The 25,325-nt window shown below is 33.6% G+C and overlaps 1 protein-coding gene across 1 annotated transcript in view; it reads left to right on the top strand.

Moving 5' to 3' along the window:
• The window catches only part of Dmd (dystrophin), a 1,737,386-nt gene that overhangs the window by 1,113,010 nt on the left and 599,051 nt on the right, over nt 1-25,325 (top strand). Inside the window, exon 48 of the mRNA XM_048796385.1 lies at nt 22,390-22,601. Within this exon, the coding sequence (XP_048652342.1) occupies nt 22,390-22,601 (212 nt within the window). The remainder of the gene's footprint in view (nt 1-22,389; nt 22,602-25,325) is intronic.

The raw sequence follows: 25,325 nt of genomic DNA, 5'->3' as shown, positions 1-25,325 counted from the left end.
GAATCTCTAAAATATATCTCTTTAAAATAGTTTGAAATGTAAAGAAATTTTTGTTAATTAAAAATTGCATGATAAATTTGAATGAAATTATTCTGTCTCATACACACTCACAAAATTCTACCATAATAACCAACTCTTGATACAGGTAAATAAAGGAAAAGATTTAGATTTTTCTCATTCTTTTATTCTTTTTTTCTGCATTAGTTTACTAATGGTTATCACATGTAAAAACAAGCACCATGTCCCTAAAACAATGCAACTTAAAGAATCAGGTAAAAATTGTGTGAAACTAAAAGGTATGCCTTCATTAAAGACCCATTACTTGCGTCTTACATCCAGTCTCTTTGTACTGTGCACTCATTGCTTGATTTGATACTCTTTTCAACTGCAAAGGTAGGAATATGACTCATAAACATGCATTTCAGAAAGTTTGATTAAAAAAAACTCATAATAAAGAGAACAAAAGAGCAACAGCACAAAAAAAAAAGAGAAGGGAGAAGATAAAATTACCCTTTTTAAACAGTGATGCAAATCAAATAAGGAATTTGGTAACTAAACTTGTTAGTATCTATCTTTTATTGTTATTTGATTACTTACCATAGGAAAATAATTAACAATCTTAAATGATTAATTTACAATATGGATACTATGAAGATATTAATTTTGGAGGAAATTTATTATTAAAGATTGGTTTATGGACTGAGGGCGTAGCTCAGTGGCAGAGCAATTGCCCAGCATGTGCATTGCCCTGGGTTCAATCCCCAGCACCAAAAAAAAAAAAAAAGAGAGAGAGAGAGAGACAGAGAGAGAGATAAAAGAATGGTTTATATACCTACCACTCAATATTACAATGTTTGTTGGAAGTAATGTAAAGTAGTATTCAATATCATAGGTAATGAATATAGCAATAACGCTAAGGGAAACTGTAGGATACAGAATTATTTATGCCTTATTACCCTAATTTTATGAAAGCAGAAAGCAAGACAATTTGAGGAGTACGGGGGATTGAACCCCAAGGTGCTCTACCACTAAGCTTACACAACCATTTTTGAGATAGATTCTCATTATGTTCATGAGGATGGCCTCAAATTTGCAATCTTCCTTCCTCAGCCTCCTGAGTCACTGGGATTATAGGCATGTACCACCATACATGGTCCAGGAAGACAAATTATAACCAGAGGAAAGTACATTAAAAATGTTTTACAACCATCACTGCTATTACTGGTGGAATTTATGTGAAATTAATTTTTTCCCATTTGTGTTTTCCCATTTCCACAGAGTTACCAGTTTTCTATTCAGAAAATGTTTTAAAATTTATTACACTAGTACAGTGTTTCTCAACCTTTTTTCATCAGTATTCCTAAAGTCTCTTAGACATTTTTTCCTAATCAATTCCCCATGAAATTTTAAAACCACAGATAGGCTCTGTACCTGTTTCTGTACTGTAGCCCTTTGGAGGATCACAAATTATTATACCCTTAGAAATATCTAAGATTTTTTGTCCTTCAAGAACACTTTTCACTCCTATGAGACTCCATTGAGAATTTGTGCAGATTTTTCCAGAAGATTCTGATTCAATACGTTTGGGATAGCAACAAAGTAAGTACATTTTTAAATAGAGCTCAGGTGTTTCAAAAGCAATGTGTAAACAAACCTATTTAATGTTATTCCAATATTTTTCAGACACCTGAAATATAAACATCTATCTATTTTTAGGAATAATACTAATGATGAAATGCTTTTGCATATTTATAAATCAGGAATTTACCTTTCTGTTTTTGCCATCAGGAATATACAAATATGAATACAATTCAGCACAGCTTTCATGAAAATTATTTCTTCTTTATCTTTCTTCTTGACTTTTATTTTCTTACTTTTCATGCAGTTTACTTCTATGTAGGTCTTTTAATCATTGCTTATTTCTATAGTTTTTCTTTCATGTGTAATTAAGGGGGAGGTGTGGGCTTAGCATCTTGAATTCATAGTTCCATTGTGGCTATTACCCGGCAAACACATGAAGGAAAACTCTGAAAACACATGGTACCTTGTAGATAATTTTTTCCATTCATACAATTAGACAAAGGCCTCTGAGGATTCTAGGGTCATTGTTGAAGCTTTTTTCTAAATTCTATAGCCTTTTCTTATTGTTGGTTAGTTTTCACAACACAAAAGTTCTCATTTTAAGGTAAAAAAATAGGATGAGTGGAAGAACTATTCAGCACAGCAGGTTATAAACCAATTAGGATGATGATGTCCTGAATACAAATTTTCATGAACCTGCTAACATTAGCTATTTCAGCTTTGTTTTCTTTTTTTAATGTTCAAAGTGAATAGAATAATGAACAGGCTATTTAGGAAGGTTTGGACTAAGGGAAAAGCCTTTCATTAGGTTCCAAATAACAGCTAGCTTATTAAGCAGCAAGAGACAGAGATTTAGTAGAGTAAAAAAAAAATAAAAGGATAAAAAAATAAAGCAATGAGATTAGAAGGTCAGTAATACCATTGCAAATGGCAGTATAGAAGGTTCATATCAGATCTTTTGTGGGAAGCAACTATACTAATTTTGTTCTGAATCCCTTTCTAATGCCTGTTTTGAGAAACCTTAACATACTTTGTGTGTACAAAAATATTTAAGGACAAAGCTGTATCTTAACTGAATATGAATTGAAAGTGTTCATGAAAGAGTATATGTACTTCATATATTGTTGCTTCATAGTACATCTAGTTCTAATTTTAAGGAAAAGTATAAGTAACTCTCAACCAGTCAAAAGAAAGGCAAGTTACCATGCTTGTCACTGGTGGCAACATAATTTCTGCCAATGAAAACCAGCAAAAAGGCTTATTATAAGCTTAAACTTTCCACAGGTGCTAGTTACATATAATGAATAAATGATTTCAAGTGTACCATGGAATATAAGAATACCAGAGGGTCTGATGTAATCAAGGAGAATGTTGATGAGCCTGAAGATAGTGAAAGAAGAAGTGAGTGGTTTTGGATGAAGTGATAGGAAAACAAAAAGATGGTAGAATATGGGGGAAAGAAAATATTAGAGTATTCATAAGTAAAGTTATTGCTTTTAACAATCAAATTAAGAGTACACATTTAGACTGGCTGGCTAATGAATAGAATCTTTAAATTGAGTCATTTTACAAATTTTTAATTTAGAGCATATATTTTTATATTTTAAATTAAATTTCAAGTGGAAATCTTCCACTCTTATTCTCCCAAATTTCCTCCTTATATTTTGTTTAACCTTCTACTTTCTTGTTCCTTACTTTTTTAAGTCTTTGTTCCCATAGTAAGGCAGCTCATATTCCATCAGCTTTCTATCTGATTTTTTTTTAACTGCCAAAGTGAACTCTGCAAGCATTTCTGTCAATTTTTATATTCAATCTCTTGTGTTCCATGCCCTAACCACTTCACAGAAGTATTAAAGACCACCCAAGAAGATCATTTTGCTTAATCAGGAACCAACTCTCATGCTTTTCCTCCAAAGCTTCTGGTTTGAATACAGAGAAAATCTAACCATTTCTGAATTTCTCATTTTGATTTCCTACATTTAATCTTCCTCACTCCAGTTCATAGCCAAGGCTTTGCCCTTGTCTATTATACTCATGGTTTCAGTAATTCATCACAATATGAATGACAGCTTTCAAATTGACAGCTCAAACCTCTCAACTGCTTTATCTATTCCATATTGTAAACTGTCTACATTATTTTTCCTCTTTAAGATAATTATAACCTTATACTCAACATGAAATTGTGGGTCCATATTGATTTTCAACAGCAACATTTTTCAACATTTTGTGATAGAAAATGGTTCAAATTTCTCTTATTTATTGATCTACAAATACACCAACAATCAAGCTTTAAAAAAAGAGTCAAGCAAGTAAGATTTTCTAAAAGGCTACACACAGAGAATTTGCAGATATTACATTTAGATTGCATTCTGGGATGGGGACAGTGACTTAGGTATACCTTGCTTAAAAATTATGGTAGCAGTCAATTAGTTCCATATTTTTTCTTGTGAGAGGGGAAACATGGTAGAATCAGGGTTCCTAAGATCCCTTTAAGGAATTGCATGATGTATTAATCAGTTTTCCATTACTGTAACAAAACACCTGAGAGGAACAACTTAAAAGGAGGAAAGGTATATTTCAGCTCATGGTTTTGGAGGTTTCAGTCCAAGGTCATTTGGTTCCATTGTTTCTGGGCTTGTAGTGAGGCAGAATGTTAGGCTGGTGAGCATGTGATGAAGGAAAGCTGCTTACCTCATGGTGATCATAAGTGGGGGAGACAAAATATACCCTTCAAGGGCACACCCCAATGACCTACTTCCTTCAATTAGGTCACACCTCCTAAAATTTCCACTATCTTCTAATAGCACAACCAGCTGGGAAAGCCTTCAACACATGAGTTTTGGGGAGACATTCCAAATGCAATCTGTAACATGACTTTTATAACTCCATTCATTTCCCATTAAAGACATTCATGAAGCATCTAACATATACCAGGCAATACATTCTATGCAGAGGTCAGAGCTCAGGCAAAGTCCTATATATTTCATCTTCTAATTATCTTACTAATCTGGTCTTATCTTTCTATTTACCACCCACCATCAGGCTGTGCCTGGACTCCAATCTTAATATCTTATTCTATTTTTCTGCATCTTTTCTTGTCTCCCCCTCCAGCTCACAGCATGACTAATCTTTTCAAACTCAGATTAGATGGTATCATTTCCCTGCTTAAAACCTTTCCATAGATTCCCATTGCACTGAAAAATGAAGACGAAAATCCTTACCATAAACCATAAGACCACTGGGAACTGTGAAAATCCCTTTAGCTTCTTTCTAATTAATGATACATTCAAACAAGTAGCTTTTTATCTTAAAGACAGAAAAATAAAATGACTCCAAGGCATGTGAATGTTGAATTGAGTAGTTTATCTGTAAGATATTTACTTATAAAATAAGTATAGATTATTACTTATAGAATATTTATTATTTATTTGCATCTTTTAGTTTTTATACATTCTAAGTCAATATCAGGTATACATTAAGTTACTAAGAAAAAGTTGTGATTAATGGGAAAGGAACAAATAAATGAATAAATATATGAAGAAAAATCAATATTGGATGATCTAATAGATTGTTATCCACAAGAACTTAGAAAAATATATAGACTTGCTTGAGTCTAAGTTCTTGCAGTGTTTTTCTTTTTGTTTAGGTTAAAAAGCATCAGTTTTATGTTTTTTAAAAGAATCATTCTCTTGCTGAAAATTGTATAGGCACATGCTATTCCATACCTAATTTTAAAGAAAATAATAATAACTTATGCTTGCTGACAGCTTTGTAATTCACAAAGCACTTCTCACATATACTACCTCATTTTAATTTTTTTTTTTTTACTATAAGACTTCTGCTTCAGAAGAATTTCCTTTTAAAATTAAGGCAATTATGCCATTTTGTGACCGTATTTCTTAACCATATGTTTCACCATTATTGACTCTCTCCTGGATCTTTCTTCTCTGGATATACAGTGATGATTTTACACAAGGTAAATGGAGATACTGGGAGCCATAGACAGAATGTTTTGTTTTCTGTAAACTTAAACATTTCATTTAGAAGCTACTATTTTAGGAGTTACTATATTAATTTTCAAAGTTTATTTACATAATTTGTATTATGTTCTTTTGTCACTTGAATTGGGATTATCAAAAGAGGGAAAGAATTGCTTTCATACTCCCCATATTTTGCGTCATGAGTTGCTAAGGTTTAAATAAGCCAAAAGTAGCTCAGAATGGGGCCTAAGAATGGCAACTCAGGTCTCATATGTTTTCCTCTTTCTTTTTCTGTCAATACTTTAAGCTAAAATATATTTTAGCTAATAATTGCAAAACCTATTTGTCTAAATAACAGCATATTTGTTAAACAAAGTAAAATTTATTACTATTTATATTTAGTCCCATATTTTGATTTTCTGGAGAAGCATTTGAAGGATCAATTGAGGCTGTGCTTCATCAATATATTTCCATCATTTCCCCCTTAATACAGTTGACCCATTTTCATAACCTCTTGGAAATATTTAAACATGGACTTTCTTTTCATAAAATTGACTAAATGTATGGTCTTGTTTCATTTACATACTGCATGTTCATGAGGATTTGCACTTGTATACTAGTGCATTAGTTATTGTTGGTGATGTGGAAGTTTTTTTGATACTCTCCTATGTGTCAAACTTGTGTGGGGACCTATGTATACAAACATATTGCCTCTCCTCAAGTAATCACCTATCAGTGGGTAAAACAGACAATAAATAAATAATTGCTAAATAGAGTAATCAGTGTATTCAGCATTCAGCAGGAAGGTAATGACACAGAAAACAGAGTGCTTGAGAAACTCATGAGGCATGGCAGGGGCCACATTGGGAAGGGTGGAAGAGAATAGTCAGGAATAAATGACTAATGGCAGTAACTTTAGAGCAGAGTGCTGCAAAATTTAAAAAGGCAAAGAACATTCTGAACAAAAAGAAAGCAGAGACATGTGTGAGATGTGTGGCAACATAGTGCATGCAGAGAACTTATATGTGAAAATAATGCTGGACTATAGGCTGCACAACAGTCAGTAGAAGCCAAGAAGCTAGAAAAGTAGACAAGTGCCACTTTTAAAAAGGTCTCAAGAGTCAGGTAGGGCATTTTGATTGTATCCAGATATCAATGAAGGGGAATTAAATTAAGGAAATTTAATGAGTGGTGGTAAACTCAGATTTCATCTTCAAAATACTTCTTTGACAAGAGTATTAAAGATGAATAAAGAGTGAAAAAGGCTTGTATTCAATTAATGGTTCTCAGTTCTGGCTGCACATTACAATCTCTAGGGGCAGCTTTTTAAAAATGCTGGTGCCTGGACTCTACTCCAAAGCAATTAAATCAGAACCTTTTGAAATAGGTCTCAGACATTAGTATTTTTAAAGCACCCCAAGTTTATTCAAATATGCAGATAAGGTTATTATCCACTAAATTATAGAAAGCATCAGGAGACTTTTAATTAAAGCAGTCTAGGGAAGAGAGTGTTGGATATTAGAGAGGTTATAGGAGCAATTAAAGAAGCCAAATGAATGAGCTGGCATCTTCTTGGTTAAAGGATAGAATGAAAGAAAAAAGAATGATTTGTAGGTTTCTCCTTGAATGACTAGGAAGAGAGCAGATGTGTCAATAATTAGGGGAAAGGAAAGGTAAAGGTAGTGTGATGGATTTTGAACATGTTGACTGTTTCAAAATGATTTATTAAGCATTTTGGCTTGGTGGATGTGGACCACAAAAGGTAGTTTTTAAATTAAAACAGAAATTCAAGTATGATAATTGTAGAGGTAGTAAATGAACTTACCAAGGAAAATATGTAAGTAAAAAGAAGATCAAAGGGAGACCCCTAGCAAAGAGCATATTTAAGGGATGAGCATAAGAGGCTTAGCAGTTAACAAAATGCAATAAAAAATACTGCCATATTAATCAAAAGAGAAGGTTTCAAGAAGGGTTCGTCAATGATGGCAATTACTAAAGGGCACTCTTTAATGACAAGGACCTTAGAATCTCCAATGCTATAGTAACTATAAGATCATTGCTATCATCCACAAAAATAATTTCAGTAACAAAAGTCAACTTGCACTGGGTTAAGAATGGTATGTGAGGTATGGAAGGTGAAATTGTGGATATAGAATAGTGCTTCTCAAACATATATATGTGTGTGTGTGTGTGTATGTATACACACACAGAGGAATTACATTTAAAATGCAGATTCTGATTCAGTAAGTCTTGGGGGGCTGAGATTCAGCATTTATAACAAGTTCCCAAGTGATGCTAATGCTGCTGCTGCACAAACCATCTTTTAAGTAGCACTGCTTTAAACCATTCTCCCATGAATAAGAAAAATAGGATAGGCTAGGGGGAATAGGACCAAAGGAAATGATATTTAGGGGTATGGGTTTCTTGTTATTTTCTGTTTATATAAGAAAACAAGCATGTTTCTAAACGGAGACTAAAGATATGAAAAATGTAATTATTTATCATATGCAATGGAAGAATCTAGGGCATTGAGTACAGGAAGGGAATTAGGCATGGGTAGGAGGGACACCTAAATCTGAAGAAAAGGAGTTAATGAAAAATAGAGGTACAGAAAAATCTGTCAGCAGAAAATACATAGGATTTGGTTTTTTAGCCATAGTGTCTGCTTTCTCTTGCAATTATTTTTGTACCTTAACTTGAATGGCTAAATTGTGGAGTATGCTTATAAAGACAGGAGAGAGCACACATTGCTTTTCAGGTATCATTTGCATTTTCTGCATTCATCAAATTAAAGTGTGATTGGCAAGTTATTCAGATGAGATTGAATGTATGTTAAGAGAGAAAAATGCTTTTTATTCTACATACATTTTAAATGTTTGTATACCAATGAATGCATCAACTTTGATATGCAAATTTATAGTGATGAATGGGTTTTATTGTGTGCATTATGGGCTGGTGACATGATAATAAATCTGTGGTGCTGGAATTGTAATGGTTCCCTTTAGCTCTTCTTTAATGAACTTCAGCTGAACTCTTTGGAGTGGTTAGCACTTTATTTGCTATATTTGACAATTAATTAGGCAATGTGACTGGGCTGCTGGACAGACAGATTGTGCAAGGGTGTATTATGTCTGTATTCACATCCAGATATTTTCTTTTCTATGAATTGTGAGTGACTTATGACAATAAACTGAAATAATTTTGTAGATAGTTTCTTTCTTGGCTTTACATCATTTTAGTAAAGACCTGAGATAATCAACTTACAAAAAGAAAGGAATTATTTTGGCTCACAGTTTTGGAGTTTCCAGACTGGTGGTGTGCTTTTAGGCTTCTCTTGGGTTTGGTGCCATAATCATGGTAGGGAGTACATAGTGAAGCAGAACTGCTCATATCATGTCTTAGAAGAGAAGCAGGAAGAAAGGAAGAAGAGAAGCAGAAGAGGAAGAAACCAGGCTCCCACAGTCTTCTTCTAGGGCATGTCCCCAGTTACCTAAATACCCTCTACTTGCCCCCACATAATAAAGGTTTCTACCACCTCCCAATAGTGCCAAGCTGGGAACCAAGCCTTTAATACATGGGCCTTTGGGGAAGACTTAAGATCCAAACTACAGCAGCTGTATATTGACTAGTACTCTCCCTCTTGAAAAACAAAAGTAATTTTGAAAAATAAGATTCACTTTAATGATCAAATACTATCACATTTCAACATTCACCTTAATAGAACAAACTATATATTTTATTATGACTGAATGCTGATATTTTCTCATAATCTATGACTCTTCAGCCATTGGTGTAAATGCAATACTCCCTTTTACATTCATGGATCTTTTAGTATGGGGTCCAGTATATATTTTTATGTGTTTTATAACCAAAATAGGAAAATGAGCTTCCTTCTGAGGACTAACTCATTTTTTCTATAAGAATATTAAACATAATTTTGTCTTTATTAGCATATTATTATTATTAGTAGTAGTAGTACATATTATTCATAATTATCCATGTTATTGGGGTTCATTTTGACATAATCACATAGGCATGCAATATTACTTGCTTCAAATCACTCCCCAGTACTTCACTTTTCTCTCCCCTCCTCTCTCCCCCTGTTCCCCTTCCTCTAATGGTCTTCCTTCCATTTTCATTGAGTCCCCACACTTTTTTCCTCTTATTTTGGTTTAGCTTCCACACATGAGATAAAATACTTGATCCTTGACTTTTTGAGTCTTGCTTATTTACTTAACAGAATGTTCTCCAGTTCCATTCATTTACCATAAAAAGCCATAATTTCATTCTTCTTTATGGCTAAGTAGAACTCCATTGTGTATGTATACCACATTTTCTTTATCCTCTATTGAGGGACACCTAAGCTGATTCCATAACTTGGCTATTGTGAATTGTAATGCTTTAAACATTGATGTGCCTATATCACAATAGTGTGTTGGTTTTATTTTATTTTATTTTATTTTTTGGATAAATTTTGAGGAGTGGGATAGCTGGGTCATATTGTAGTTCTATTCCTAGGTTTTTTTGTTTGTTTTTTTGAGAAATCTGGATAATTTTTTTCAGAGGGTTTGTACCAATTTTCAGTCCCACCAACAATGTATAAATGTATTATTTTCCCTATATCCTCACCAGTATTTGTTATTATTTGCATTCTTCTTAATTGCCATTCTGACTGGAGTGAGATGAAATCTCAATATAGCATTGATATGAATTTCCCTGATTGTCAAGAGATGTTGAATATCTTTTCATATATTTGTTGGCCATTTGTATTTCTTCATTTGAGAAAAATATGTTTAGTTCTTTTGCCCATTTATTAAGTTATTTGATTTTTCAGTGTTAAGGGTTTTTAGTTCTCTATATATTCTAGATATTAGTCCCCTGATAGAGGAACAGCTAGCAAAAATTTCTTCCCATTGTGTAGAATTCTTCCTCACAATCTTAATTGTTTACTGTACAGAAACTTTTTAATTTTATATCATCCCACTTATTGAATTTTTGGTTTATTTCTTGAGCTTTAGGAGGTCTTGTTAAGAAAGTCAGTGCCTATGCCAATGTGATAGAGTTTTGAGTCTATGTTTCCTTCTAGGAGTTGCAAAATTTCTGATCTAATTCTTAGGTCTTTGATCTACTTTGAGTTGACTTTTGAGCAATGTGAAAGATAGGGATCTAATTTATTCTAGTTCATGTGGATATCCAGTTTTCTCAATACAATTTGTTTAAAAGCCTATCTTTTCTCCAACATGTTTTTAGCACCTTTGTCAAGTATCAGATGACTATATCTATGTAAATTTGTCTCTGTGTCTTCTATTGTATTCCATTGATCTTCATGTCTGTTTTGATGACAATACTATCAACAGATTTTAAGAAAGTAATCTGATCTTTGACAGCTTATTGATTAGGAAATTTAAGAGATCTGCCTGAATTCCATTTTCATCTCCTCTTCATATATATTGTGACTTTGAGAAAAATATTTTGAAATTTCCACTCCCATACATTCTGATTAATATCTCTTAAACTTCTATATTCCACAGATGGTATTTTTTTCTTCACTAAAAAGTGGTGTTGGTGATGTAGAAAACTGTTTAAATAATCTACTTTGTTTCTTGTGGGAGGAATTTTTATCTAACATTCCAAAACCAGATAAAGACACATCAAAGAAAGAAAACTTCAGACCAATATTTCTAATGAATATAGATGCAATAATTCTCAATAAAATTCTGACAAATTGAATTCAAAAATATATCAAAAAAAATAGTGCACCACGATCAAGTAGGGTTCATCTCAGGGATGCAAGGTTGAATATATGGAAATCAATAAATGTAATTCATCACATCAATAGACTCAAAGATAAAATCATATGATCATCTCAATAGATGCAGAGAAAGCATTTGACAAAATACAGCACCCCTTCATGTTGAAAACACTAGAAAAACTAGGGATATCAGGAGCATATCTCAACATTGTAAAAGCTATCCATCCTAAGCCCCAGACCAACATCATTCTAAATGGAGAAAAATTGAAAGCATTCACTGGAAAAACTGGAACAAGACAGGGATGCCCTCTTTCACCACTTCTATTTATCATAGTTCTTGAAACTCTAGCCATAGCATTTAGACAGAGGAAAGAAATTAAAAGAATATGGGTAGGAAAAGAAGAACTCAAATTTTCACTACTTGCCAACAATATGATTCTACAACTAGAAGACCCAAAAAAATTCCACCAGAAATCTCCTAGAACTAATAAATGAATTCAGTCAAGTAGCAGGATATAAAATCAACACCCATAAATCAAAGGCATTTCTGTACATCAGTGGCAAATCCTCAGAAAGAGAAACTAAGAAAACTACCACATTCACAATAGCCTCAAAAAATACTTGGGAATCAACCTAACAAAAGAGGTGGAAGACCTCTACAATGAAAACTACAGAATGCTAAAGAAAGACATTAAAGAAGACCTTAGAAGATGGAAAGATCTCCCTTGTTCTTGGATAGGCAGAATTAATATTGTCAAAATGGCCATACTACCAAAATCACTATACAGATTCAATGCAATCCCAATCAAAATCCCAATGACATTCCTCATAGATTTCATGATTGCTTTTTCTATTACTATCTGGAAAAACAAGAGACCCAGAATAGCCAAAGCAATCTTTAGCAAGAAGAGTGAAGCTGGTGGAATTACTATTCTAGACCTTAAACAATAATACAGAGCAATAGTAACAGAAACAGCATGGTGTTGGCACCAAAATAGGTCTGTAGACCAATGGTTCAGAATAGAGCACACAGAGTCTAACCACATAATTACAATTGCCTTATATTAGACATAGGTGCCAAAAGCATATATTGGAGAAAAGATAGCCTCTTCAACAAAAGGTGCTGGGAAAACTGGAAATCCACATGTAACAAAATTAAATTAAATTAACCTTCTATCTCTCACCATGCACAAAACTCAACTCAAAGTGGATCAAGGATCTAGGAATTAAACCAGAGACCTTGTGCCTAATAGAAGAAAAAAGTAGGCTCAAATGTGCATCATGTCAAATTAGGCCCCAACTTCCTTAATAAGACTCCTACTTTGAAAATTTTCAACTGCATAGAAAGCTGAAAGAATTGTAGAGTGAGTGCCCATGAATCCATCATCCATATTCTGTTGTATCATATTATCCCTTTATCTGTTCACCAACCCCTATTATATTCTGATGCATTTCAAAGTAAGTTTGTGATATCAGTTTCATTTACCCCTAAACACTTCAACATGCATACTATTAACTGGAGCTCAAAATATTCATCCATATTATTTTTGTTTGTTGGTGAGAAGATTTAGATACCACAAATCTCAGGTATACCAGTGTGTTTTGATAAATGAGTATACCTGAATAATGCATGCCTCTATCGAGATACAAATACATATCATCAACCAAGAAAACATTTTTTAAAGCTAGTTGGAATTTATCTGACTTTTAGCATGACTGACTATATGAACATGAGCAAGATTAAATATTAAAAGGTCTATCCATGGAAGCAATAAGACTATTGACATGCTATTTTTCATCTAGGTACTGTGATAGCAAAATTCTTCACAATAACCTGGTAAGGTGAACCTCCATCTCTCACAGAAGCATCAGGGAACATGTATTTCACAGATTATTAAAGCTGGAAGGAACCCCAGGGAATATCCAATCTACCCCCCTTTGCTTCTTGACTCAGAATTTAAGAAGCCCAGAGAGGTCCAATTGTGTTACAAAAGTATATGATTGCCATCTTTAACCCTATAATTGAGAGTTAGTTATGGGCCAGACATTTTGCAAGTGCCTTATGTGTGTTATTTCTTTCATCTTTATAGACTATTAACCTTCTTTTTATTATTATCCCCATATTACAGAGGAGAAAACTGAGGTGAAAATACTACTAAATTATTGATCTTTTCCATGTTACAAATTAACCTTAAGTGTTAGGCTAATATTCTAGTGTATTTTTAATTTAATCATTTATTATGGTTCTGTCTTTCAGAAAAATGCATGACATTTTCTGCATTTTTTGAGGTTTAGAGGAAAAGCAGAAAATTCTACTTGGTCATAATGACTAGGATTTTATTATATGACAATAATTGACCTCTCTTCTTAGCTTTCTGGTCTTTTATGCCATCGACATTTTATCTTATATCAGTCCAGCAACCACATTCCTCCTTTCCTATTCCTAAATGGAGCACATGCACATTATACTAACTACAGAGTTAGCATGTTTGCTGTTTCTTCTTTTTAGTGGATTAGTATTGAGACTTCTTTCAATAATCTTAACTATAGACTTCTACAGAACCATATTTAAATGACTTGCAGAAGTTTCTGTAATTTTAATTACTAATATTGATATTCTCTGAATTTTCATTATTTATATTTTGATATTTTTCAATTTCTTTTTTTTTAATTTTTTATTGTGGGTTGTTCAAAACATTACAAATTTCTTGACATATCATATTCGACACTTTGATTCAAGTGGGTTATGAGCTCCCACCTTCACCCCATACACAGATTGCAGAATCACATCAGTTACACAATTTCTTATATGCTTTTAAAAGTCACACTTTTGAAAGTCTGTGGTGATTCCCCCATATGTTCTCCCCAAGTCCCATGAACAATAGTTCAGAGCCTTTGATTTTTGTCATTGCTGTTTGTTTGTTTGTTTTTGTGATACTGAGGTTTGAAACTAGGTCTTCAGCCCTTTTATTTTTTATTTCAAGACAGGGTTTCACTAAGTTGCTGATGTTGGCCTTGAACTTGACATCCTCCTACCCCAGTCTTCCAAGTCATTGGGATTACAAGTGTGTACCTCTGCACCTGGCTAGAGTTCATTGTTTTAACTGCAGTTGGCATCATTTTTCCTCACTCTTGCCCACAGTTAAACATATCTGTCATTCTTCAACCATTCAAATAACCTCAAATATTTACCTGAAATTTAACTCTTCCAAATTGGTATTTTTTATCTGGAATTCTTATGTACTCTGTAGAGTCACTGAGATCCATAGTGTGTAGTTTGTTATGGTTTGGATGTGAATTGTCCCCCAAAAAACTCATGTGTGAGACAAGACAAGAAGGTTCAGAGGAGAAATGATTGGGTTATAAGAGTCTTAATCCAATCAGTGAATTAATCCTCTGGTAGGGATTAACTGAGTGGTAACTGAAGTGGTAGGGTGTGGCTGGAGGAGGTGGGAATTGGGGTATGGCTTTGGGGTATGTATTCATATCTAGCAAGTGGAGACCATTCTCTCTGCTTCCTGATCATCATGTGAGCTGCTTCCCTCTGCCACATTCTTCTACCATGATGTTCTCCTTTACCTCGAGCCCTGAGGAATGAAGCCAGCCTTCTATAGACTAAGACCTCTGAAACCATGAGCCCTCAAATAAACCTTTCCTACTCTATAATTGCTCTGGTCAGGTTCTTTTATCACAGTAGCAAAAAAAGCTGACAAAAACAACGTCCTAGCAGATCATGAACAGTTGCTGATAACTATAATCCATTGTTTAACCATCTTTATACAGAAAAACAATAACACCTTTCCTTAGTATGGTCCTTTATGCTTTTATTTATCACTGAATTTTACCTTCATGATCTTTCTGTGGTTGCACAGTAACTATTTTCATTTTGTAGCTAAGGAAACGATGGCTAACCAACTTATCCAAATTAAATGAGCTATTTTATCACAAATCCAGGGCTATAACCCAGGACAAACTGGTAGTCAAGGTTGCTTTATAAAACTCAGTCATGCTAACTTCTTATTGTTGGTCTGTACTTTCAGTGAAGAAATTTCCTTGCTTTGTTCAGTAGCAGTATACACTCAAAAAGGCAGTTGTCTCTCGTTTTTTAAGTAACATTCTTCCCTAGGAGAGATGTGGGAATTTATATCAGTCAAGAATGTGTATTGATAATCAAGCATAGCTGGTTTAAAAACTTGAAGTGAAAGATTGGTTAGTACTTAATCAACTGAACTGTTTCTTTGTCTGCAATATTATGGTTCTTGACATGATTGCTGAGTTTCCAATTTGACACTTGTGGAGATTCATAAATCAGGACACATGCTGGGTCCCAGTCTGTCATCCTGAATCTTAGTATTGGTTATTTATTTTCCTTCATTATCCATCATCTATTTACTGCACAAATCAGTTGCAAAGCTTTCCACAATGGACCTCAGTGAGAAGAAATGTGTATATTTGTGTAGCTCTTCAATTACAAACATGCACAGATTGTCTGGGTTTATGTGCATATATTTTATTATTATTTCACTTTTGTATGTCAGATGAATCTGGTGTAAATGTAAATCTAACAGTGTGGGCTCTAGTGACCAAGTACATTGCCATAATACATCTTTGGTCTATCAATCTCCTTAGTGAAGTGTCACAAGTGTGGTGAAATTCTGTAGTTTGAATTGTTACCCAATTATGGACAATTATTTAGGCCTATATGGTGCCTAACTACCACACTGAACCAGTTTCAGGACAGCAGCTTCATTTGTATCAGATTTTACATTTGCTTTCATTCAAAATGAAATACATGTAAAACTTAATATTTTTGTGTATGTTTTTACAGGTTCTATTCTTAGGACAGTTATGTAAATCAATTATACTGCTTTGTTTCCTTTATTAACTAGGTGAATGGCTGCTTAAGTAGTCTATATATGATGATTTGCTGCTGGGAGTCTAGTCCAGTTCACTGACCCATAAGTATTTCTGAAATGTTCTTTATCCCATAAATCTAAGGCCTAAATTACAGTTTGCTCACAGTAAAATCATTGAATCTCTTATTTACAACAATCAAAGTGATGCATATTATATATGTTATATCCCCTTTGAAAAATATAATTGTCCAAAATTATATAGAGAGTATATTTTACAAGATAAATAACATTTTTAAATTTTATTTTTTAACATGTATAATGAAAAGTGTGTGTGTGTGTGTGTGTGTGTGTGTGTATATATATATATATATATATATATNAAGGGAAATTGCATGGAAATGGAAGGAGACCCTCAGGGTTATACAAAATTTCATACAAGAGGAAGTGAGGGGAAAGAGGAAAATAATACAAGGGGGAGAAATGAATGACAGTAGAGGGGGTAGAGAGAGAAGAGGGGAGGGGAGGGGAGGGGAGATAGTAGAGGATAGGAAAGGCAGCAGAATACAACAGACACTAGTATGGCAATATGTAAATCAATGGATGTGTAACTGATGTGATTCTGCAATTTGTATACCGGGTAAAAATGGGAGTTCATAACCCACTTGAATCAAAGTGTGAAATATGATATATCAAGAACTATGCAATGTTTTGAACAACCAACAATAAAAAAATTAAAAAAAAAACAATATAATATTTATGATATTTATGGCTGTTATTCTCTAGAGCTCAGTATATTCAAAAATTTTAAAATGCCTATAAAATATCCTTAATTGATAGATATAATGAGAAGGACTTTTGTACATTAGTCTGTGATTTGATTAAAAAGATTGCGGCAAAATGACTTACCAACACATTCTGTCTAACCTATAATTATTTTAAGAATGTTAGAGAAAGACTATGAATTGGTTTTGGATCATAGGATACTCTGGCCCATCATATCATTTAACCTCTAATTTTTTTTTTATCAAATAAGGGTATTCTACTAGTAAACATGATACTGAAGATGTTTTATGAAAAACATGCACACACAAACACAGAGTTAATGCAGTGGCACTAAATTAATAACAAAATAAGTAAACCTAGAGAACACTTGTGGGAGAAAATCACTGCACATAAGAGGAACAAGGAAAGTCTTTTTACCTAATGATGACATTGTTATCTCTTGTTACATCTTTGGCATTTAAAATTTTTAACCACTATCATTTAAAAAAATGTTTCTTTTTCATGCTCTATGAGAGTATGCTTTCCTGATATTCCTCTTATACCTCTCACCTTTATTTTATTGGCTCCTTTTGTTTTATTCATTCTTTGTTTGTTGTATTTTCCAAGACTCCATCCTCAAACCTCTGCTCTGCTCAATTTATATGTCATACTTATCAGAATGCATTAATGGTTTCAGTTTTTACTTCTCTGCAGCAATTTTCAATCCCAAACTTTTCCCTCTCTCCCCCAAAGTGTGTAACTATGCTATAGACCATCCAGTCTATGTACAATTATACTCCTATTTGAATGACCCTCAAAACCTGTCATTGCAGGTCCAAGATTGACTCATTATTTTAACCTAGATCATCATGTATTCTTCAGGTAGATAGAGAATAGCAACACTATCTAACAAATGTCCAAGCCATATGCCAGGGAATCTGTCTTAGGCTTCTTTGTTTTCCCAGTACTTGACATTACACTTGTTAGCTAGTAGATGGAGAATGAAATGGCAACTGTATGGCTAGATGGATAAATGTTTGGGTAGGGTCTATTCAGGTGTAGATGGATTATTAAATGATCCTGTAACCTATAAATTTATTTAGTTAAGTAGTACCTAGTTATAATGTGTAGTTGAAGGTCAAGAGTGAAAAGGCACACTCTCAGTGGAATGTACATCCCAATGTACCATTTTATCTTACCCTACTATGCATATATAACCACTTTAGGCTAAAAATATTCCATTAATATGATTGAACAAGCACTCAAATGATATGTTTGTCTCAAATTCAGTCCAGGCTATAAAAGTTCCCTCTTTTTTCCACAATTAAAAATATATACCCACATAATAGGAGGAACTGCTTTACTTCATCCTGATGTCAAATGATGACCTTTTTAAAATACAGACTATCTATGATATCAAAATTAATTATACATATATAATATACTCACTGGGATGAATCCAAACAGCTCACCATGTTTATGTAAAAGCCATTTGGCATTCTAAAACAATATCTAACACAGTAAAATGTCAGTAATTAAAGCTAACTAAAGTTAAGACAAACTGAAATCACAGACTATTTTTAAGGAAAATAAATTTTATTACTTTTATATATCTATAGTTTATAACAATAGATTAAGTAAAAAATGTGCCAAGTATACAAACTAATGTATCCTTCTATTACAAGTTAAAAATAGTGTGTAATTGAGCCAGGATTGGTGGTGCACTCCTCTAATGCCAGCAGCCCAGGAGGCTGAAGCAAGAGGATAGCATGTTCAAAGCCAGCCTCAGCAACTTAGTGAATCCCTAAGCAACCCTGTCTCAAAATTAAAAAAATAAAAAGGTGATGAGCATATGGTTCAGTGGTTATGTGCCCCCAAGTTTAATCCCTGGCACCCCCAAAAAAGTGTTCAATTGTAATATCAGTTGTTTCTGTGACCAGTGGAAAATACTTCAGAACAATGAGCTACATTTTATTTTATATTAAACAGCTTTCTTATAATAGTATTTATCCTATTAATTTTACAAACAAAAAATTAAGTAGAAGACTAATCAGTAACTATAAATCCTCAATTATAATGGGCTTCCCAATACTAAGTGGAGCAGTAATGATAATAAATTAAACAAAACAATGGTGTTCAAAGGTTATAGAGACTGCTATTTAAACACAAGTTAATATGTTAATCAAAGTCAGAATGTAATATACTGACTGCTTTCTTAATGCACAGAAAACTCTCAAATAGAAATAAACTCAATAAAAATAGTAGTCTACAATGAGTGCCAACCACTGAGTTATACCTATCTTGATTACCAGATTCTTGATTTCATGACCCAATCACTGGTTTTGTAGAGTCTGTCTAGCCCTGATCCTATTTACAAAATATCTTAAGTAATTCTTTAACTCATTTACAACTTCTCATAACTGTATGGAGGTGGCCTGATTTATTAAAAAGGAGTTTACTTACATCCTGAAGTAAGAAACATAATTTCATGGTACTGTGCTATGTACATTTTGTTTGTTCATCCATAGCCAATCTTTGCCATTCTCTATCCTGCTCTCTATTCTGGGAGGCTGGCCTGTGTCACCATTGAGCTCCCAGGCTCTCTGGCTTCCAGTTGGTTTAGGCACTGGGGAGCCCTAATAGGAAACTTAAGAGAGTAGGCAAAATGAGATTAGGATATTTATGCTCCTAATTCCCTGCTTGTGAGGTTGCCACAGGCTTACTGTGTCTCTTGATAAAATGTTACTGCTTTTTCTCAAGGTGGTTTCTCATTATGATTCTCTGTTTCTGACCACTTCTTTCCCTCCTGCCTTTTGGTCTAGACATTCTAACAACTCTACTGCTACAAGGTTCTTGGATTTTCTGGAGTGGTTTTCTTATACCCTGCTTATGTTGTGACTTATTCCTTTGTAGATAAACCTCTTAGATCACACAGTCCAAACAATAGGAATATGTCTATAAAGCTAAGATACTCCAGAATCAGTGGGGAGGTATTGAAAAGTTTTTTTAGTGTATTTTCTGTTGCTATTGCGGAATCACTAAAACCAGATAATTTGTCAAAAAAAAAAAAAAGAGGCTTAGTTTGACTTCTGATTCTGAAGTCTAAGAAGTCCAAGAGTATGGTACTGACATCTTTTCAGCTTCTAGTAAGAATATCATGATATTTCAACTTATGGTGGAAAGTGGAAGGGCAAATGGGTGTATGTGAAAGAGTCTTTGCTATTCAACATTCAGTCACTATGAAAATAAAATACCTGATAGAATAAACTTAGGGGAAAGAAAGGTTAATTTTGACTCACGGTTTCAGAGGTTTCAGTCCATGATCCCTTGGTTCTTTTGCCTTTGGACCTGTGATGAGGCAGTACATCCTGGTGGGAGAGTGCCATGAGAAAGATGCTTACCTCATGGTGGGTAGAAAGTAGCAGGGGCAGGGTTCCAATGTCCCTTTCAAGGGCACATCCCCAAGAACCTAACTTCCTTCCACTAGACCCCACCTGCTAAAGATTTAATACCTCCTAATAATGTTATGGGCTGAGGAATAAGCCTTTTTTTCTAATATTATTTTTTAGTTATAGTCAGACACAATGCCTTTATTTTATTTATTTATTTTTATGCAGTGCTGAGAATCAAACCCAGGGTCTTGCACATGCTAGATGAGTGCTCTACCACTGAGCCACAAACCTAGCCCCAGGAATAAGCCTTTAACACATAGACCATTGGGGGGACATTTAAGAACCAAACCACAGCAGAGGCAAAACTTGAGAGGCAGTCTTGCTCTATAACAACCTACTCTCACAGTAACTAATTCAGTCTGGTGAGAGCAAGAGTTCACTCAGCTGAAAAAGGCATTACTGAATTCACAAGTATACCAATGACCATCTCCCACTGTGTCTCCCTTCCCAATAATGCTCTCTTGTAGAGCAAGCCTCAACAGGAGTTGTGGAGACAAACCATACTCAAGCTATAGCAGGTTTTAAATAGGGAGTAAAGTGAACAAATTTATATTAGTTACTAATCTTTCTCCAGGGTAGAATTTATAATGTAAAACTAAAACTTGGGGCAGAAGATTTGTATACAGTATACTACAGACATGAAGGGGGAAAAAATTGCAGTGCTTTCCATTAGAAACAGGGAAGAAGGTATGTATGAAGGAAATTTGTAACTGATTGTGTGTGTGTGTGTGTATGTGTGTGTGTGTATGTGCACACACACAAACTATATATATATATAATGTTAGATGAGGGTTAGGGAAGAATCTAGAATCTCTGTTAGGTTTCATTGTTAAAGGATAAAGAGGTTGGTAATTTTGTTTATTTTCTACAGCATTATTTCTATTTTTGATACCAATTTAAAGAAGTTGTTTAGAAAAAAATGTAATCCTATTTGTTGTTAATATTCTAAATAAAGGATTTCTTAACCAAATCTAAAGGACTTCTCTTAGACTCATAATGATGCCAAAAATAGCCTCAATATAAGCCAATTGCACAAAATGTACTCCACATGAATTCTTTAATGTTGTTAAAAGAAATTTCCAATACACCTAACTACTCTTGAGGTTCCTCAGAAGATTCTAAGAAAAGTGGTTTATTTAGGAGGTAAGGGAAATATCAGAGGAGTGAGGAAGTAAGAAAACGGAAGCAAGTTAGCCAATAAAAGATGCTACATTATCAACCAGCTACCACTGTAAGCCACTGCAAATTTCTCCCTCCAGGGAAACTCTAGATCCCTTGGAAGACACATGCCTCAGAGTTATCTCCCATAAGGGCATAAGAGTGTCCATACCCAAATTCCTATGATCAGTCATTAGTGATAGGCTGTTCCTAGGACATGGTGAAGAGATATCAACTTCAATATGTTTACCCTGCCACTTGGATTTCTGTTACCACAAGAATTTGCTTTGCCATCCAAAATCCTTCAGGCAATAAAATGCAAACTCTGGTACTAAAAATTGGGCTAATGAATAGTAATGGTGAGGAGATTTGGGCATTCTGCTGTAGAACCTTTCTAAATGATGACTCATATTTGACTCTGGGGATTGACAAAATAGTTGAAATTTATACATATAGGCACTGGGGTTGTGGCTCAGTGGTAGAGAGATTGCCTAGCATGTGTGAGGCACTGGATTTAAACCTGAGCACTACATAAAAATAAATAAAATAAAGGTTTTGTATTCATCTACAACTAAAAAATGTTTTAAAAATTTATATGAATATATATAAACATATATATGTGTATACACACATATATGTGTTCTAGGTCTTCTTCAGGAAGATAATTTAACAGAAATCATGTTTAGCATGTGAAAAAAGTAAGGAATCTTATCTATTGTCCTAGTGTTAATGCAGTGAACAATGTTTTTCAATGAGCAATATAAACATGAGATAATGTTTGGATGTTAAATTGAAAATGTCTTCTCCAGACTATTATTCATCAGTGTTCATTTTTCCTTTCATTACAGTTGAAAGAATTCAGAATCAGTGGGATGAAGTACAGGAACACCTTCAGAATCGGAGGCAACAATTGAATGAAATGTTAAAGGATTCAACACAATGGCTGGAAGCTAAGGAAGAAGCTGAGCAGGTCTTAGGACAGGCCAGAGCCAAACTTGAATCATGGAAGGAGGGTCCTTATATAATGGATACAATCCAAAAGAAAATCACTGAGACGAAGGTTAGTATCAAAGATTTATTCTCAAAACAAAATACTGGTAAACTGAGTAAAATTATGCCATGGATTAAATATTAATGATTTTTAATATAAATTTATTAAAGGAAAATTACATTTAAATTGAAGTAACTTTTGAGTCAGAATAGAGATAAGTGGAAAATTGATGGCTAATATCAATCTTAAATTGATTTTATTTTATCTGGGTAGAGTGGGATGGTTTTTATATTGAACTATATTTTAAGATCACTTCAAAATTGATGTACATACCACACTTAGTTAGTAGCATGAAGTCAGCTATTTGGGTTTAACTCCTTCCTAAAAAAACAAATAACAAATCTACTCCTTACCTTATTTGAGGGCCTAAATGGAGAAGTGGCTATAGCACAAGGCAGGAATAAGGCGTACTCTGATTTTTTCTTCCCATTCTCTGACCTCAAGCCCAAATCATTCTTCCCTTCTTTCTTTTCCTTCACTTTTTCCTTGTTTCCTCCCAAACTTTACCAGATATATATCTACTTAATAGTTTAGAACTGCTTAGGATATGAAAAAGGGAAAGAAGTAAAATTTATCTAACAATTATATTTTATAAAACACCATGGATGATGCTTTGCATGCATTTGAATCTTTCAAATGTGGCATTTGTAGATCAGTAGAAAATACCTTAAATGCTAGAGAATGAATACCTGTAAAGGAATTTTAAGCAGAAATCCCCTACCATTTTAAGCATGATAGGAGGTTGATCAGACTGAGTACTTGTTTCAAAACCCTTTACAGATTTTTGTATCTGTTTAAAAAAGGCCTTTTGCTAAACAGATATCTGAATCTTATATTAATTATACCATCTTAGAAGAAAACAATATAATTTTCTTGGATTAAGAGGTTTTTGTTTCTAAATTAAGTTAAATTATGCTAAGCTAGAATAAGAAATAAACACTGAAATGACAACAGCTAAATACAATAAAGAATAATAAGATTCATTCCTTGATTATGTCATAGCCCAATGGAAGCTAAAAAGCCCTTTTTAGGAGCTCTGTCCAAATGGTCACTTGGGGATAAGCTTTTCTAAATTTTGGAAACTATCATATTAAATATATGGCTGCCCAAGGCCACTAGAGGAGAAGAAGAGAGAATATAGTTAATCAATCCACGGGGCTTTTAGCCGAGCTTGAAAATTCTACCATATCTCATTGACAAGACTATGTTTCCAACTTATTGTCAGAAAGAGTAATTGATGAGCTTTTAGCCAATCTGTATCATAGCCACTTTGTCAAAGGATCTAAGCTGCTATGAGAACAAGATTTTCATTTATACAATAAGAATATTAAAAGGCCACATAGGATTTTAAGTCTTAACATTAGCTCTGTTGGAAGCAAAATCTATGTAGACTAAAATTCTTTCTCTCATGAGATACTTATTTTCACTAATATGAATAAGCATAGATTGCATTAGTCATTTCTAATGATCATTTTCCTATTTCCTTGTCTGACTATGTGAAACAAAATCCATGTGGTTATTCTCTAAGGATCTGGTCTTACCGAGAAGGTATTCTCCATAAATTCAGGATACTATGAATTTAGCAAATCATAGACTAAAGTGGTAATGGATGAGAAAGAATTAGCAGGAAAACAAATTTGGCCTGTAAGAGATAGATGAGGGAAAGGAAAGATGAGAGGCATATAGTGATAGATTTGATTAGGGATAGAGGAGCCTGGATATTGGCAAATGAGAAATAATCTTAACCTAAGGGAATCTTAAAGTTATGGCAAAGATGATTAGAGTTTAATAGCTCTCAGAAGAGTAAGTGGCTTCCAATAAGACCAAAAATGGCAAAAGGAAATGTGAAAGAAAACAAAACGATCTTACTCTCAACCATGTAAATGTTTTAAATAAATACATAAAACAAAAACAGTATTGTATTACAATTACTATCCTTGTCAAACTTTTGAAATTTAAAACAAAATGCTCTAGAATGTTCTATCTGAAACTTCATTATAAAAAGGGCTCAACCATTCTCTATAGAAATGGATATTTTGTGTTCTGTACTTAGGAATTTAATGATATATATTGTTGTACATTCAATGTAAGTTCATAAGATAGATAAAGATAACAAAAGCTGTGATCTTCCCATTCATTCCCTGAATGACATATGTTAATAATAAAATTATTCCTAATGTTAATACTTACTTTTAGTGAGTGAGTGGTATCTGTGAAAAACTATGCTAGTCACTTCACATATATTGGTTTATTTCATCTTTTCAAAATCCCCTTATGAAAGTATTCTTCTTCCTGTTTGAAAATAAGAAAACAAGGCTAGAAAGGTTCAGTAACGCAGCTATGATGTGAATACATAGCAGTTACTCTTGTAGATGATCTCACAGATTTCCTCTTCCACCTATAGTCTGTGTGGCTAAAACAAATTGAGAAAACACCATGAGGGCCTGAAGGAAAGACAATTGTAATTATTAATTGACAGATAAGATCATATTGTATTACTTACATAAGCCAGCAGGTAGAGAAAACAGGCAGGGGAAAGTTTTTGTATTATTTTCTACCATGAAAGACCCAATTGCTCTATTTTAAATGAAACTGGTATTTTTAAATTCTTCTTAGAATTTAATTTTGGGGGCAAACAAAATAAGCTCTGGTCTTTATGTTTGATATACTTTCACTACTGAGTGATATTAGCAGGATTATCACTTACAATTTTATTTAAGGAAGAAAGTAAAA

Source organism: Marmota marmota, unplaced genomic scaffold (assembly GCF_001458135.2).
Source record: "Marmota marmota marmota unplaced genomic scaffold, marMar, whole genome shotgun sequence".
Classification (NCBI taxonomy): domain Eukaryota; kingdom Metazoa; phylum Chordata; class Mammalia; order Rodentia; family Sciuridae; genus Marmota; species Marmota marmota.
The sequence above is the reverse complement of the archived record's forward strand: the minus strand, read 5'-3'. Positions and strand labels throughout refer to the sequence as shown.